A 17,456-nucleotide genomic window follows, 5' to 3' on the forward strand; every position below is an offset into this window, starting at 1 on the left:
ACCGGCAAGGGCAAAAGCAACCCACTGGCACGTGAACAGCAGGGCTTAGCCCTAGCACAAATTCCACAGGACTGCACAAAAGCACGCACATCCCGTGACAGAGATGGCCACCAGAAGGATCTAGCAACCAACTCCCTGGTACCAAAGATTCCTGGATGACCGGCCAGCACCGAACAATGAAGTTCAGAGATAACTTTACTAGTCCACCTATCAGGGACGAACAGTTTCTCGGCCGGACAACGATCAGGTTTATTAGCCTGAAATTTCTGCAACACTCTCCGCAAATCAGGGGAGATGGCAGACACAATGACTCCTTCCTTGAGGATACTCGCCGGCTCAGATAACCCCGGAGAGTCGGGCACAAAACTCCTAGACAGAGCATCCGCCTTCACATTTTTAGAGCCCGGAAGGTATGAAATCACAAAATCAAAACGAGCAAAAAATAACGACCAACGGGCCTGTCTAGGATTCAAGCGCTTGGCAGACTCAAGATAAGTAAGGTTCTTATGATCAGTCAATACCACCACGCGATGCTTAGCACCCTCAAGCCAATGACGCCACTCCTCGAATGCCCACTTCATGGCCAGCAACTCTCGGTTGCCCACATCATAATTACGCTCAGCAGCAGAAAATTTCCTGGAAAAGAAAGCACATGGTTTGAACACTGAGCAACCAGAACCTCTCTGTGACAAAACCGCCCCTGCACCAATCTCAGAAGCATCAACCTCGACCTGGAACGGAAGAGAAACATCAGGTTGACACAACACAGGGGCACAGCAAAAACGACGCTTCAACTCCTGAAAAGCTTCCACGGCAGCAGAAGACCAATTAACCAAATCAGCACCCTTCTTGGTCAAATCGGTCAATGGTCTGGCAATGCTAGAAAAATTACAGATGAAGCGACGATAAAAATTAGCAAAGCCCAGGAATTTCTGCAGACTTTTTAGAGATGTCGGCTGAGTCCAATCCTGGATGGCCTGAACCTTAACCGGATCCATCTCGATAGTAGAAGGGGAAAAGATGAACCCCAAAAATGAAACTTTCTGCACACCGAAGAGACACTTTGATCCCTTCACGAACAAGGAATTAGCACGCAGTACCTGGAAAACCATTCTGACTTGCTTCACATGAGACTCCCAATCATCTGAGAAGATCAAAATGTCATCCAAGTAAACAATCAAGAATTTATCCAGATACTCACGGAAAATGTCATGCATAAAAGACTGAAAAACAGATGGAGCATTGGCAAGTCCGAACGGCATCACCAGATACTCAAAATGACCCTCGGGCGTATTAAATGCCATTTTCCATTCATCTCCCTGCCTGATTCTCACCAGATTATACGCACCACGAAGATCAATCTTAGTAAACCAACTAGCCCCCTTAATCCGAGCAAACAAGTCAGAAATCAATGGCAAGGGATACTGAAACTTAACAGTGATCTTATTAAGAAGGCGGTAATCAATACACGGTCTTAGCGAACCATCCTTCTTGGCTACAAAAAAGAACCCTGCTCCCAATGGTGACGACGATGGGCGAATATGTCCCTTCTCCAGGGACTCCTTCACATAACTGCGCATAGCGGTGTGTTCAGGTACGGACAAATTAAATAAACGACCCTTAGGGAATTTACTACCAGGAATCAAATCGATAGCACAATCACAATTCCTATGCGGAGGTAGGGCATCAGACTTGGACTCTTCAAATACATCCTGAAAGTCCGACAAGAACTCTGGGATGTCAGAAGGAATGGATGACGAAATAGACAAAAATGGAACATCACCATGTACTCCCTGACAACCCCAGCTGGTTACCGACATAGAGTTCCAATCCAATACTGGATTATGGGTTTGTAGCCATGGCAACCCCAACACGACCACATCATGCAAATTATGCAGTACCAGAAAGCGAATAACTTCCTGATGTGCAGGAGCCATGCACATGGTCAGCTGGGCCCAGTACTGAGGCTTATTCTTGGCCAAAGGTGTAGCATCAATTCCTCTCAACGGAATAGGACACCGCAAAGGCTCCAAGAAAAATCCACAACGTTTAGCATAATCCAAATCCATCAGATTCAGGGCAGCGCCTGAATCCACAAACGCCATGACAGAATACGATGACAAAGAGCACATTAAGGTAATGGACAAAAGGAATTTGGACTGTACAGTACCAATAACGGCAGAGCTATCGAACCGCCTAGTGCGTTTAGGACAATTAGAAATAGCATGAGTAGAATCACCACAATAGAAACACAGTCTGTTCAGACGTCTGTGTTCTTGCCGTTCTACTTTAGTCATAGTCCTGTCGCACTGCATAGGCTCAGGTTTACTCTCAGACAATACCGCCAGATGGTGCACAGATTTACGCTCGCGCAAGCGACGACCGATCTGAATGGCCAAGGACATAGACTCATTCAAACCAGCAGGCATAGGAAATCCCACCATTACATCCTTAAGAGCTTCAGGGAGACCCTTTCTGAACAAAGCCGCTAATGCAGATTCATTCCACAGAGTGAGTACTGACCACTTCCTAAATTTCTGACAATATACTTCTACATCATCCTGACCCTGGCATAAAGCCAGCAGATTTTTCTCAGCCTGATCCACTGAATTAGGCTCATCGTAAAGCAATCCCAGCGCCTGGAAAAATGCATCAACATTACTCAATGCAGAATCTCCTGGTGCAAGAGAAAACGCCCAGTCCTGTGGGTCGCCGCGCAAAAAAGAAATAATAATCAAAACCTGTTGAATAGGATTACCAGAAGAATGAGGTTTCAAGGCCAAAAATAGCTTACAATTATTTCTGAAGCTCAGGAACTTAGTTCTGTCACCAAAAAACAAATCAGGAATCGGAATTCTTGGTTCTAGCATCGATTTCTGATCAATAGTATCTTGAATCTTTTGTACATTTACAACGAGATTATCCATTGAGGAGCACAGAGCCTGAATATCCATGTCCACAGCTGTGTCCTGAAGCACTCTAATGTCTAGGGGAAAAAAAAGACTGAAGACAGAGCTAAGAAAAAAAAAATGATGTCAGGATTTCTTTTTTCCCTCTATTGGGAATCATTGGGTGGCTCCTTGTACTGTTATGGCCGGCAATCAGGCAACACAGTGTGCAGTAATCAGCGCACATACAGAGATCTGGCAATAACCAAAAACAATAGGACGAGCTCTGAGACGTGGAATCTCTGTAGACTGCAGTACCTGATCTATCCTCACACAACTATAAGCAGCAGTGGATTGCGCCTATCACTACCTATGCAACTCGGCACTGCCTGAGGAGCTGACTAGCCTGAAGATAGAAATACAAGCCTGACTTACCTCAGAGAAATACCCCAAAGGAATAGGCAGCCCCCCACATATAATGACTGTTAGCAAGATGAAAAGACAAACGTAGGAATGAAATAGATTCAGCAAAGTGAGGCCCGATATTCTAGACAGAGCGAGGATAGCAAAGAGAACTATGCAGTCTACAAAAAACCCTAAAACGAAAACCACGCAAAGGGGCAAAAAGACCCACCGTGCCGAACTAACAGCACGGCGGTGCACCCCTTTGCTTCTCAGAGCTTCCAGCAAAAGTTAATAGCAAGCTGGACAGAAAAAACAGAAAACAAACTAGAAGCACTTATCTAGCAGAGCAGCAGGCCCAAGGAAAGATGCAGTAGCTCAGATCCAACACTGGAACATTGACAAGGAGCAAGGAAGACAGACTCAGGTGGAGCTAAATAGCAAGGCAGCCAACGAGCTCACCAAAACACCTGAGGGAGGAAGCCCAGAGACTGCAATACCACTTGTGACCACAGAAGTGAACTCAGCCACAGAATTCACAACAGTCACCATAATTAGCCTTTAACCTCTTCCTGACATTAGACAAACTGAATATCCATTATCAGGTTCCAGAGTATGAAACTGCCATACACTGTAAGTACCAGATGGCATGCACCTCTAGCAGCAGTAGCGATAGATTATGTTCTAATCATTGCTAAGTACCACGTTCAATCTCTGACAGTGGAATTGTCGCACTCGGACATGGGTAAGTCCGGCGGATGATACAACATACAAATTGACAGGATGGAAAAGGGAGAGGAAGGCCTTAATGGTAGGGAGTGAGGGATGCGATACTTCCTGGTGCCAACCGGTGTCTGTCCCTAAGCTCCTCTAATGCCCTATGTGGGTCCTTCCCCATCTTCTGTCATGTGCTTAGTCCCTGATTGTCATCTCAATATACCCTGGCTAATGCACTGGCCGGCATGAACGGTAGCCTCATCACTGCAGATGGTAAAACACAGGGGGAGTAATAAACATGGGACAAAGAAAATGTGAAAATACTCAGCTTCATGCTCTGCTGCTAAGCTCCGAAGCACCAGGAATCTGCACTCCCACAGCAGCAGCACCTCAGAAACAGGAGGGCTCCAAACCCCTAGCTGGTCTGTACAGAAGTAACTCTGTTACCGACGATCAGTTGATGAATCATGTGACTACTTAAAGAAAAGTGGGATTGGTTACCAACCAACATCAGCTGACCAACCTAAAAGAACAGCTATCAAGAGATAGATATTAACTCTTGCTGGACCAAATGGAAAAAACAAAATTTAAATATCAGCAGAACCAGAGTTGCCTCAAATACCATAATGAATCATGACAGGAATTTAGGGTGTGCAGACTGGGGGATGTGCCATTTTATTTGCCCATCAGAATCTGGCAATTCAACAGTGAGTTTACCTGGCAGTCAGTGGCCTGCTGAAAGTATTGAAAGAGACTGTAATTTTACCTATATGTTTTAACACTTGTTTTGAAATGTATAGAACAAATGTTTTTAAAACGTCAGAAAGATCTGAAAATTTGAACCCCTCATTTATTCTTCTTTTAATAAGAAATTAAAAAAAACCATTACTGTCCATAAAAGTCAGACAGATAAAAACATTAATTAATCTGTACAATAAAAACCAATGCAATATGACGAAGCGATTAAAATGTTGTTTGAACCCTTTTAACCAATAACAATAATAAATATTAGTTTAACATGATCCTAATCCTAATGACAGGTGGACAATCAGGCAATCAGGTCATTTTACGGCACCCTGATCTACAGTGGGGGAAATAAGTATTTGATCCCTTGCTGATTTTGTAAGTTTGACTGACAAAGATATGAACAGTCTATTTTTTTTAAGGGTTAGTTAATTTTTGAAAGATAGAATATCAAAAAGAAAATCCAGAAAATCACATTGTATACATTATATAACTTTATTTGCATTTTGCAGTGAGAAATAAGTATTTGATCCCCTACCAACCGTTAACAGGTCTGGCTCCTACAGACCAGTTAGACGCTCCTAATCAACTCGCTACCTGCATTAAAGACAGCTGTCTTACATAGTCACCTTTATAAAAGACTCCTGTCCACAGACTCAATCGGTCAGTCAGACTCTAACCTCTACAACATGGACAAGACCAAAGAGCTTTATAAGGATGTCAGGGACAAGATCATAGACCTGCACAAAGCTGGAATGGGCTACAAAACCATAAGAAAGACGCTAGGTCAGAAGGAGACAACTGTTGGTGCAATAGTAAAAAAATGGAAGAAATGCAAAATGACTGTCAATTGACATCGATCTGGGGCACCATGCAAAATCTCACCTCGTGGGGTATCCTTAATCATGAGGAAGGTAAGAGATCAGCCTAAAACTACACGGGGGAACTTGTTAATGATCTCAAGGCAGCAGGGACCACAGTCACCAAGAAAACCATTGGTAACACATTACGCTGTAAAGGTTTAAAAACCTGCAGTGCCTGCAAGGTCCCCCTGCTCAAGAAGGCACATGTGCAGGCCTGTCTAAAGTTATGCAGACAATGGAATTTCACCATACTAAATAACAAGGTGAGAGATGGCATGGTGAATCATGGTAGCATCTGCCAAAAAAAATATTTTTTCATGCCCAACAGCTCAAATCACACAACAATATCACCACACCACTAAATGACAAGGTGGGATATTGCATGTTGTTTCACATTTAGCAAGTGAAAAAATTAGATTTAGAACGGTGCACTCGTGCATGGAGCACAATAGAAGCAGTGCACAACACACTTGTTTGAAATGTGCCCTGTTGTCTTTGTCTGTGACCTCAGTTATGGCCAAAAAATAAAGCTGGAAGGTCGATTTCACAGCCACACAGGACATTACCTAGCTAAACTATCTGACTAAAAAACAACCGCCTAGCTAAAATATAGCAGCAAACAATCCCAGTGTCTGGAGCAGCGCGTCCACAGTGTCAAAATTGTGCTAAAACAAGATGTCCGCTCTATATATGGAAAGAGACATGCAATTTCAGCAGCCAATGACTCAAGCTGTTGTGTCAGGACATTGTGGATATTTCCTGGGCCCTGATTGGCTAGTAGCAATGCGCACACATAAAGTTATAAGGAAAAAAAAAGTTGCAAGCGCTCCACTCCTTTGAGCTCAGCCAATCCCTAATCTCATTAAACACTTGCCCAAAGCTCATAATACACCATCTTTATAGTAGCCAAAGTGCTCAAAATACTTTAGTGGCAACGCAAATATTTTCCCACACTTTTTACCAAATTTTTCAGATTTGATAAAAATGTTTCTCGTGTTTCCGATCACGAATCTGAATGTGCCATATTTGTGCCGATTTCATGTTTGGCGATAGTTTTCTGAACAAATTCGCTCATCACTAAACATGGCACATTTGCTTGCAAAAATTGTATTGACATAATATAACGAGAGGAAAGTCTAGATTTTCTCCTAACATGCTTCTCATGTTTTACATCTAGTAGTCATTTTTCAGTTGTTAAACCTTAATTACTGAATTACAATCTGTGTGAAAAATGAAAAACCTATTTCTTGTACAATGTTGCTGGTACATGATTAATAATACTTTTTTTTCATTTATTCTATTTGCATGTATGGTACTTGGTATAGTGATTATTTTAACTCTGAATAATATGAATATGATTCAGTCACATTAGTTTTTTCCTGGAAGAAACCTTGAAGGTTATGAATTCGAAAATTATTTGGCTAAGCAAATAACATTGGAAGTAAAAATATAATACAGTTAATCAGGCATGTTTAAGATGGACCATTAAATTGGCTTCTACTGGCTACAATAATAATCAGCCTAGACAATGTTCTATGAGTAAAAGGGTCAGTACATACTAGTAGAAGACTATTATTGGGAAATGTGTAGCTGATGATCAATGATTTAGCCCATTTCTTTTAAATAGAAGCCATCAGAAAATTAGCTACTGTTTAAATCAGATTTTCATTACGTGAATTAAAAAAAAAGAATGGCAACTTATTTTTCCATATAATTTTCACATTAGCCACTGTGGCTTTTCTAGACTTATACTTTCTGCTTTTTCCTGAAGAGCTTTCAGTAGACTTCTTAATATCAGAAGCAGGATTACAATGACAGGATTCAGGCCCTGTCACAGCTGGCCAACTACCCCTCTTTTAATTTAACACTTGAATAAAAAAGATTGGGTCTAGATCCGAGTATTGTGTTGTGTTCAAGTGTTATTTCCCAAACCAATAGCAAATTTGAGTCTAAAAAATGAACCAATGGTCGCGATGAAAATTGCATGATTAATATTTTATGTTTTAACCCCTTAACCCCTTTCTGACCTTGGACGGGATAGGACGTCCGAGGACAGAACCCCCGCTTTGATGCAGGCTTCAGCGGTGAGCCCGCATCAAAGTCAGGACATGTCAGCTGTTTTGAAATTGTGATTCACCCACCGCTATTAACTAATTAAATGCCACTGTCAAATGCTGACAGCAGCATTTAACCGGCACTTCCGGCTGGGTGGCTGGAAATGAGCACATCGCTGACCCCCATCACATTATCAGGGGTCAGCGATGCTTCTGTTTAGTAACTATAGAGGTCCTTGAGACCTCTATGGTTACTGATCCCCGATAGCTGTGAGCGCCACCCTGTGGTCGGCGCTCATAGCACACCTGCATTTCTGCTGCATAGCAGAGGCGATTGAGTTGTGGCAGCTTCTAGCCTCCTATGGAGGCTATTGAAAAGTTAAAAAAAAGTAAAAAAAAAGTGAAAAAAATAAAAAAAATAAAAGTTTAAATCACCCCCCTTTTGCCCCATTCAAAATAAATCAATAAAAAAAAAATCAAACCTACACATATTTGGTATCGGCGCGTTCAAAATCACCCAGTCTACCAACAAAAAAAAGCATTAACCTGATCGCTAAACAGCGTAGCGAGAAAAAAATTTGAAACACCAGAATTACGACCAGTTACATTTTCTGATCATGTATAAATTGTATTGGACCTATGGATTAGGTGAAAATTAGTAGTATGCCATCAATGACATTATTGGAGCACTGATTCGTGTGTGGGATCATATTATTTTCTTATCTATAATGATATCATTTTTTTGGCCTGTTATGTACCTGTAAACCTTTCATATTGTATCATATATTTTTTCTCCTTTTTTTCATCACTCTCCTATATTGATATTGTTTTCCCACCTATAGTGGTAGGGTTAAATTAGGGGAGTGAGGGATACTCCTCGGTCAGTGGGGGCGCCAAATGCATTATTAGTGTGCCAACCTCCACAGTTAGACAGGTTCGTCAGTAAGGCTTATTGCAGGGCTGTTATAGGCCTTTTTTGGTTGGTTTATTTATAATGGATAGGTGTTTTTTAATAATATTTGATCATTAAAAAGAAATTTTAAGGGAATATATGTTCACTGTTAATGTTGATTCCTTGATTTATATATGGTTTGGATGCATGCAGTGATGCCGGCAGGGTTGTTACAGTGAGTTCATTGTGGGAAACTCGCGCTAGTCTCCCGCATAAAGTCCTAGCACTGCCGCCAGCACTCGGGACTGGAGCGTGTGGCTGCATAGAAATACATGCAGCCACACACTCCGGTCCCGAGTGCCACCGGCAGTGCCAGGTATTGAGGCTAGAGATTTGCGCGAGTTTCTCGCATTGAACTCGTAAGTGTGACCCCGGTCTAAGCCAACTGCACACTTAAGTCCCGAACAAGTAATGAAAAAGAAAGAAATGTAAACAAAAAAATTGGGATCACCAAAATAAGAAATTAAAATGCTTTATTTCATACAAGAACAATTATTGATATATGTGATGAACCCGCACATCGCCACCCCCTTGACATCACTCTTATGTCAGATGGTTTACATAATGTGGTCTCCCCACTTTCACCAATTTGACAGTTCACACCCCTTGGGGATACTTAAGGTCAGCTTGGTACAGGTTTACATAGACACCTCCTTTTCAGAAAGGCCAGGAAGGCATAGGGAGTGAGACGATGTGGCCCACACAGTCACTGACGTGGCACCACACTCGCTCACAACCCTGACAGGCCTGTTTCACTAGCACCAGTGAAACAGAGCACTGCCAGCCCAGTACCACTGCAACAGTTCCTCGTTAGATATAAACCTGGTCTGTTAACAAGATTATATCAGACCAGAAACTCAAAAATGGACATATGGATTTGTGGATTGAGATAAGCAGCCCAAGGTTAAATAATACATTTAATCACCTTATCAGCACACTAGACAATGCACTATATACACGATGGCTATACATATACATGGTCAGATATGCAAATACTATAGAGGCAGGACAAAATATATAAGCAGATAGATCATGTTAATTACCTGGTTGATGTTCGACTATGTGTGCACTGGGCCACAGGGGGCATGGGCTGCCAGCTGGCTCTAGGTCCTTTACAGCATGTTACTCAACATGACCCTCCCTTTCGAAGTGGACAGCATGGATAACAGAGAGCGACCACATGGCCTCACACTAGCCTTTATCCCCTTTTGGTCACTCCACTCCTGCCCTCTGGGCTAAAACTAATTCCCCTCCTCTTACCTCTAGCAGCTAAAAACTCCAAAACCTAAGATGAGTTAAAACTCTATAATGGACGGTCCTAGAGAGGCAGTTGTGGCACTATTGAATTAGACCGGGCCCTTGCTACTCATTATGGTTAGACACATCTTTGCTATCTGGTTCTTATGAGCCTTTCTACGTATCTCCCCTACTTGTGGTGCTAAAACAGATCAAGACCCTGAAAGGCATGTTGTCTGTTCCAGAGATCTCAAAAATGTACATGATGTACGGCTAGGACGTATGGCATCTTCATAACTCCTTAAGGAATTATTTTTCGACATAACTCCACATTGCAAGCAAGCATTTGTCTCTCTATGAGTTGACTAACTCAAGGTGTGAGATTTGTTACTCACAGCCATCTGAGACTTGACCCCCTTGCTGAGCTAGGTGTTCTCATACAGCTGCACACTGAAATAGGTTTTATAATCTCATCCCAAATAGGATACAAATTATTGGCACAAAATTATATCTCCAATATACTTCACAGCATGCAATTAAAAAGCCAAAAGTTTACTCAATAATGCACCAGGTATGTCCATAATAGGACTAACACCTCTCCTTCAATGTCCAAAAAGGCAGCAATAGACAGAGAATCACACACGCAAAATATATCACAAAAAATATATTAATTTAACAAGATAGCACCATTAATAAATGCGCTTCTCACAAAATTAGAATATCATCAAAAAGCTAATTTATTTCAGTTCTTCAATACAAAAAAGTGATACTAATATATTATATAGAGTCATTGCAAACAGAGTGATCTATTTCTAGTGTTTATTTCTGTTAATGTTGATGATTATGGCTTACAACCAATGAAAACCCAAAAGTCATTATCTCAGTAAATTAGAATACTTTATAACACCAGCTTGAAAAATGATTTTAAAATCAGAAATACTGGCCTACTGAAATGTATGTTTAGTAAATGCACTCAATACTTGTTCGGGGCTCATTTTGGCACCTGTCCAGTATGAATCCTGAATTTGCAGTTTGGGTTCGCTTATCTCTACTTACGACACTTCATTTCCATGTGGGGACAGAGGCTGTGGCAGTGACCACAGCCTCTGTCCCTTAAAGGGAACCTGTTACCCCGAAAATCGTGAGTGAGGTAAGCCCACTGGCATCAGGGGCTTATCTGCAGCATTCTGTAATGCTGTAGATAAGCCCCCGATGTTACCTGAAAAAGGAGAAAAAGACGTTATATTATACTCACCCAGGGGGGGTCCCGCTGCTGGTCAGGTCGGATGGGTGTCTCCGGTCCGCTGCGGCGCCTCCCATCTTCATTACAAGACATCCTCTTCTGATCTTCAGCCACGGCTCCGGCGCAGGCGTACTTTGCTCTGCCCTGTTGAGGGCAGAAAAAGTACTGCAGTGCGCAGGCGCCGGGCCTCTGACCTTTCCGGCGCCTGCGCACTGCAGTATTATCCTCTGCCCTCAAGAGGGCAGAGCAAAGTACGCCTGTGCCGGAGCCGTGGCTGAAGATCAGAAGAAGACGTTTTGTAATGAAGATGGGAGGCGCTGCAGCGGACCAGAGACGCCCATCTGACCTGACCAGCAGCGGGACCGCCCCTGGGTGAGTATAATATAACGTCTTTTTCTCCTTTTTCAGGTAACATCGGGGGCTTATCTACAACATTACAGAATGCTGCAGATAAGCCCCTGATGCCGGTGGGCTTACCTCACCCGGGATTTTCGGGGTGACAGGTTCCCTTTAATGACATGTCATTTGAGTAGCATGCTCTTGGATTTTCAAACAAAGTGTCGTCAAACAGGAAGATGGAAAAATAAAAGGAAACAGTCAGCTAGAGTAGCGAGAGAACAGTAGGGAATTCTTAATGAAAATATATGAGAAAAAATAGATTATTATATTAAATAGATAGAGATTTAAGATTAAAATTGTGTTCCTTTTGGACCACTTTTTTAAGGTTTAACTATGCAAAACCCTTTATAACAGGACTCAATCCTAAGAATCATATCTAAATTAAAAACAGTTGTTTCAAAATACATAATATTTTGTTGTAATGGTCAAATATGGTAATTTTCACATATATACAGATATATTTGATAATCTACTATATCCCTACGTTTGGCAGATGTGAAAGAGAAGTCTTTTCATTGACTGTAGTGATGAATGTGAAAGCAAGGAATCCCTTTCATCCTCTTCCATGCGCTTTTACTTTTATACAGTACATAATCTCCGTAAAGCCTTTTTGCCCTAAATAGAGCAATAAATCCTAAATCATTAGCAATTCTCTCTCCTGTTATTCCCCTCAGTATGCACCAGTCCTGTCATTAGATATGGCTTACAACGCATGATACAATTTGTCTGTAAAGTAATTTATGTGGTTGGGAAATAGCTGCTTTTATTTTTTTATGGTTTCAGTCAATATCATAAAACAATAAACCACATATGACCAGTAAGCACTACTGCTGTCACAGTGATAAAATACATATGTATATTTGTTATTATTGCTACACATGGGAGAAATAGAGGATTACTACTATTAGAGGATTACTACTTGGGATTCATTTTATCACCTGGTCCAATTACAGTAGTGTTTAATGGAAACAAGCAAATATAATAGATTTGTTTTTCCAATTTAAGCCCGTGTTCTACCGTATAATAATGTACTGGATTTAAATTGGTATTCACATTTTAAATGGAATACTAGAAATGTATATAAAAAGCAAATTGAGTTAAAATGTACCTTCAAGTCTACACATCGAGAGTATTATTATACTGCTACTATTTTACAACTTTCACATAATTGTGGTGCCACAGCTTTATAAATAGATTTTGTAATTTGAAGACGGCAAATTTTTACCCCAATTTGAAATTGGTGACTTCTATGTGAATTTTGCTTTCTTTGGAATCAGATATTGTAGCGTAAAAATGTAAGTACTAGGATATACCGTGTTGGTAGCTTTTTTAGATTTGTGATCATGTTGATGTTCAGATCTTGGAAAGGTTACATCGATTCCGATAACACAGGACTGGGATATCATGGACCAAAAAAGTGTAATTTTATATGAATTGAGATCTGTTAATTACTTGTGTTGGAGATGAGTGGATCTGACAATATTTGAATTTGCCAGATTGTGCAGTTTTTCCCAGGAAAATCAATTTGCAGCATATTTTTTTCTCCTCAAAATGAATGTCCATAGTTATGCTCTAAAGACCCCAGAGCTTAATAAATGTAATATTTAAAAAATAAGAAAACTGCTTAAACTCTCCTCATTGCTCACCTCTCCAGAACCTTTGCTCCTCACTGTCCCCAGTCAGGTCATTAGCACATATTCTTATCACAGCCTTGAGCATTGAAGTCCCATGCCACTTTATGCAAGGCCAAGACTTCTGGCTTTGAGGATGGCTTGGATGGTTATGTGCATTTTCAAAAAAAAGTTACATCAAATGTTGTATTATGATTATGTCCCAACCTTATGCACACATGTGCGGAAATGTCCTGGCCTAATGTCAAAAGGCTTGGGATTTCAGCACTTGTGGTGACAGCAAGAAGATGCGATGAGGACTTGACAGAGGACAGTGAGAAGTGAAGAGGCCGGACAGATGAACAACAACATTAGCATGAACATTTTTTATGTTTTAAAGTTTTTGATGGTCATTTATGGTTCAGTAAAAAGGCAATCAGCCGGCCGCCATTTTACTGTATCCCTATGGAAGCGAATCACGAAAAAAATCTGCATTTTTAACAAATGCAGATATTTATAGAATTCAAGTAGAATTAATTTCCACTTAATTATATATTCACTCATCTCTAGCTTGTGCATAAACTTATTCTAATTTTATTACATGAGATACATTATCAGGCCGTGTGTTGTGCGTCATATTAACCTATGCTACTTCTGCTTGTAAGATATCATTATATCATACAGTTTAGCAACACATTCAATATCATTCTACGCTTGTGATTCTATTGATAGAATGTTCTATGGTGATGTAAGCTCTGTTCTGTTCAGTACAACCATGCAGGGTCCATGTTTTGTGGCCATTATAGGAACATATATTTGAATACATCATCTTATGGTGCTAAAAGCAGTTGTATGCAACAGATGTGTCAATCCTTACCGTTCCACCAAATTTGGTTAAAGATTCTAATCTCTCACTATATTTCTTTTTCTGTAGTACATATCGGATGTGTGGTCCACTCTAGCGCTCAGCACCATTACCCATCCATCTATCTCATACAAGGTTTTAATTGGCCTCCATTTCATTGAAATAGAAAAAAGTTCAGCTCACCGTAGTAGACATCCTTAGATGTTCGGAGCAGGGAGAACGCTATGTCAAAGCGTGGGGCAATTAAAACATGAGAAACCTAGCTCAACGAACTTGTGAACAGACTCCTTCATGATTAAGGGTTGTAGTTACCTGAAACACGTCGATTTCGCATATCACGTAACTGTCATCACTGATGTTGTTTCATCCTCTGCTGAGCACCTCTTTGTGAATAAAGATGGAGTTCACAAGTTCATTGAGCTGGATTTCTCATGCTTTGATTTCCATTTCACTGCCTATTCAGATGAGGCTGGTTTGACGCATGGAGAGGTAGGACCTTTAGTGTTTAGGGGTCAACCATGTTAAAGGGCACACCTTGCCCACACATCTTTTGCGCTCTTTAATCAAAAAATGCTGACTAAGTATCCTACATTTTTAACGTTCGCAACAGTATTGAAGTTCATGTACTCATTAATCGTGGTGTGCTGACACGTCATTTATGTAGATGTTTGTAGAATGGCCGCGGGTCCTATTTTTCCTTTTTTAGTAATATCTCACAATACAAATTCAATACATTATCATATAATGCTGGCAATTACTTAGACAGGCTGCAATCCACATCACAACCACTGTGTGCCCAATAATACAAATATAGCATACACATCTCCAGAAAGAGTATCCAAAAATAAAAAAATAAAAAAAATATTCAAATCTAGTCATCTCAGGCTAAGTTGAGCCAAGAAAGAAAATAAGAAAAGACATAAATGTACAAAATTTCATTTCCCCAGTAGCATTGTTTGCACAGGATAATACGACTGTACTGCAACAAGCTATGGGACATGCTATATTTTGTGTTAATTATTAATTCCATATAAATCTTTGTGAAAAATCTCTCCATGCCCAGTATGAAATCCAAGACATCTAACGCTACAGTAAGGGCCATCAGTTATGGATTGTGTGCATAAGGTCGTAGACTAGTTGTCAGATATTTTCTATAATGAGAACCTATTAATGGCTCCTATTAGTAAATGAGGTAGTTTATGGGAAATAGTGGAGCTATATGTTCTAGAATAGGAGCAATATTTTTTTTTCTATTCTAGTAAATGCAAAATGATTTCCTAAAATGTGAAATGTTATCAGATAGGCAGGCAGATATTTGTTTTTCAATTTCCTTACCATTACTCTCACTGTTACAGTAGCAATTCCAGGAGGCATGCTACCCATGGCATCAAAAGCCTCCACAAGAAACACATATACAGCCTCCTTGCCAGCGAATGATTCATAATCGAGTGGTTTTAGAAGAGATATCTCTCCAGATGACGAGTTTATTTGAAAAAGCTGCAAAACTTCCGGGGTTCTTATCCGATAAGTAACATTAGCACCGAGATCAGCATCCTTTGCCTGAAACACAATAAACAGATCAATATTAAAATCAAAGCAGACAAAGCTGGTGAATAAAGCAGGTTGAAGGGCAAGAATAATTGAACCAGAGAAAATATATGTATTGAGTTTCAGAGGAGTCTCTAAAATAGAATTGAACACTTACAGTTGTTTTGCTTTTTGTTATGGGTCATTTTAATGCATTGATCAGGAGAAAATATAAACAGTTCAGCAGATATTTATCTGAGATTTCTGTCACATTCACAGCAACTGTGCCGTCTGCAATCTCTCAACTTGATTAGAATTGATCTTTAACTGTTGCATTAACTTCATCATTGCAAAGAAAGAAAAACGATACGACTGCTCTAAGCCTAGTTATTGTACTGGTGACTGCACTGCCATTACAGTTAACATTACTGCAAGCATTTCTATAGAAGAATTTCCTGGGGTAAAGGCAAATATCTTTATGATAAAAAATGCATTTTGAACTTTTTTTTTTCTTGGAAAAATAAAAATTTACTTTTAATCTATTTCTTTAAAATATTCTTTGAGACCAACAAAAAACGGAGCCCTTTCGGACTTAAAGTGCAGAAACAAACCGTACAATCACTTAGAGTTTTTTTAAATAAATGATACAGCGCTGACAAGGTGCCACAGAGGGGATGGTGACCCCTCTTATCATATAAGACCCTACTGATGAATCTACATTGGAGGAAGCACGTCAAGAGCAGGCAGCGCACCAATGTCTTATCCTGGACCTGACAGGCTGAGCATTGGACCCACAACAAGGGTATCTGTCGCACGGCATTATGCAACCCCTAGACATGGTGAGAGCGCTCCAATTCCAATAATATGTATTAACAACTCTCACCATTGGACAGGGGAAGACATAATTGTCACAGTGTTGCAGGTATAGCATGGCATAGATTGCATTTATAGGGAGCAGTAATAGCTGCCCCCTGTACCATCATCAGGTTACTGACAGAGTGTAGCGCTTTTATTTAAAAGGAGTTGCCAGTATTGATATCGGTTAAGGGAAGTAACGTCAATGATCTCAAAACACTCTGTCTAAGTGATTGTATGATTTGTTTCTGCACTTTTTTAGCACTTTAAGCCCAAAAGGGCTCCATTTTTTGTTGGCCTCAAAGAATATTTTAAAGAAATAGATTAAAAGTTAATTTTTATATATCACTCATTCTCTTTTGCACAATCTATTAATCAGTGATTTGTTTCCTATATACCCTTGCTATTTCTGTTAGACAAATAAAGTTTACTTTTCTAGAAACACTACCAATCTTGCCCAGAGTCTGTGTCTGGTAATGGAGCAAAGCCCCATTTAAAACAAATCTGTGACTAGTTTTCCCAATTCAAATGGCATACAATATTAAATGCTAATGGTCTGGTGTACGTAATGATGCAGGTGTATTTACATTAAAAGTCCATGCATGACTAAATAATAATTTCTAAAAGTTTAAATTTAATCTCCACCAAACTACGCTTGAGAGCTCTTTAGTGTTTGCAATGGAAAAAATATCAGCGTGAAAAATGGAGCATGTGACTTGTCAGCACTTTATGAGGTCGTTATATGAGGAGCAGAGACAGGGAATGAATAAGCAACAGCTGTTTCGCGTAAACTATGCTTCTTCCAGGGCTCATTCATTTCTTGTGTTTCTTCTCCTCTTGTAACAACTGAACAAAGCGCTGACAATTCACATACTAGTGTGAGTGCCGCTCATTTTTTTTTGCTTTTTACACTCTGTCCCTACTTGGCCTGAGTGCCACCTCATTTCGGCGCCTGCTGTAACTTTTTGCCCCATCGTGTTTCCTGATTTAGTGCTGTATAGATGTGGTAGCAGTGCCAGCATTTCTACCTGTTTTACACAAGCGCTTTAGTATTGCTCCTTCCTGTTGTGGATAAATTTCTGCCCACTAAGCCTGACTGGC

The 17,456-nt window shown here is 40.3% G+C and overlaps 1 protein-coding gene across 1 annotated transcript in view; it reads right to left on the reverse strand.

The window, feature by feature from the left end:
- The window catches only part of PCDH15 (protocadherin related 15), a 2,320,333-nt gene that overhangs the window by 765,208 nt on the left and 1,537,669 nt on the right, over window positions 1–17,456 (reverse strand). The window contains exon 21 of the mRNA XM_069753541.1: window positions 15,309–15,533. Coding sequence (XP_069609642.1) covers window positions 15,309–15,533 — 225 coding nt within the window. The remainder of the gene's footprint in view (window positions 1–15,308; window positions 15,534–17,456) is intronic.

This window comes from Ranitomeya imitator, chromosome 2 (assembly GCF_032444005.1).
Source record: "Ranitomeya imitator isolate aRanImi1 chromosome 2, aRanImi1.pri, whole genome shotgun sequence".
NCBI classification, from domain to species: Eukaryota; Metazoa; Chordata; class Amphibia; order Anura; family Dendrobatidae; genus Ranitomeya; species Ranitomeya imitator.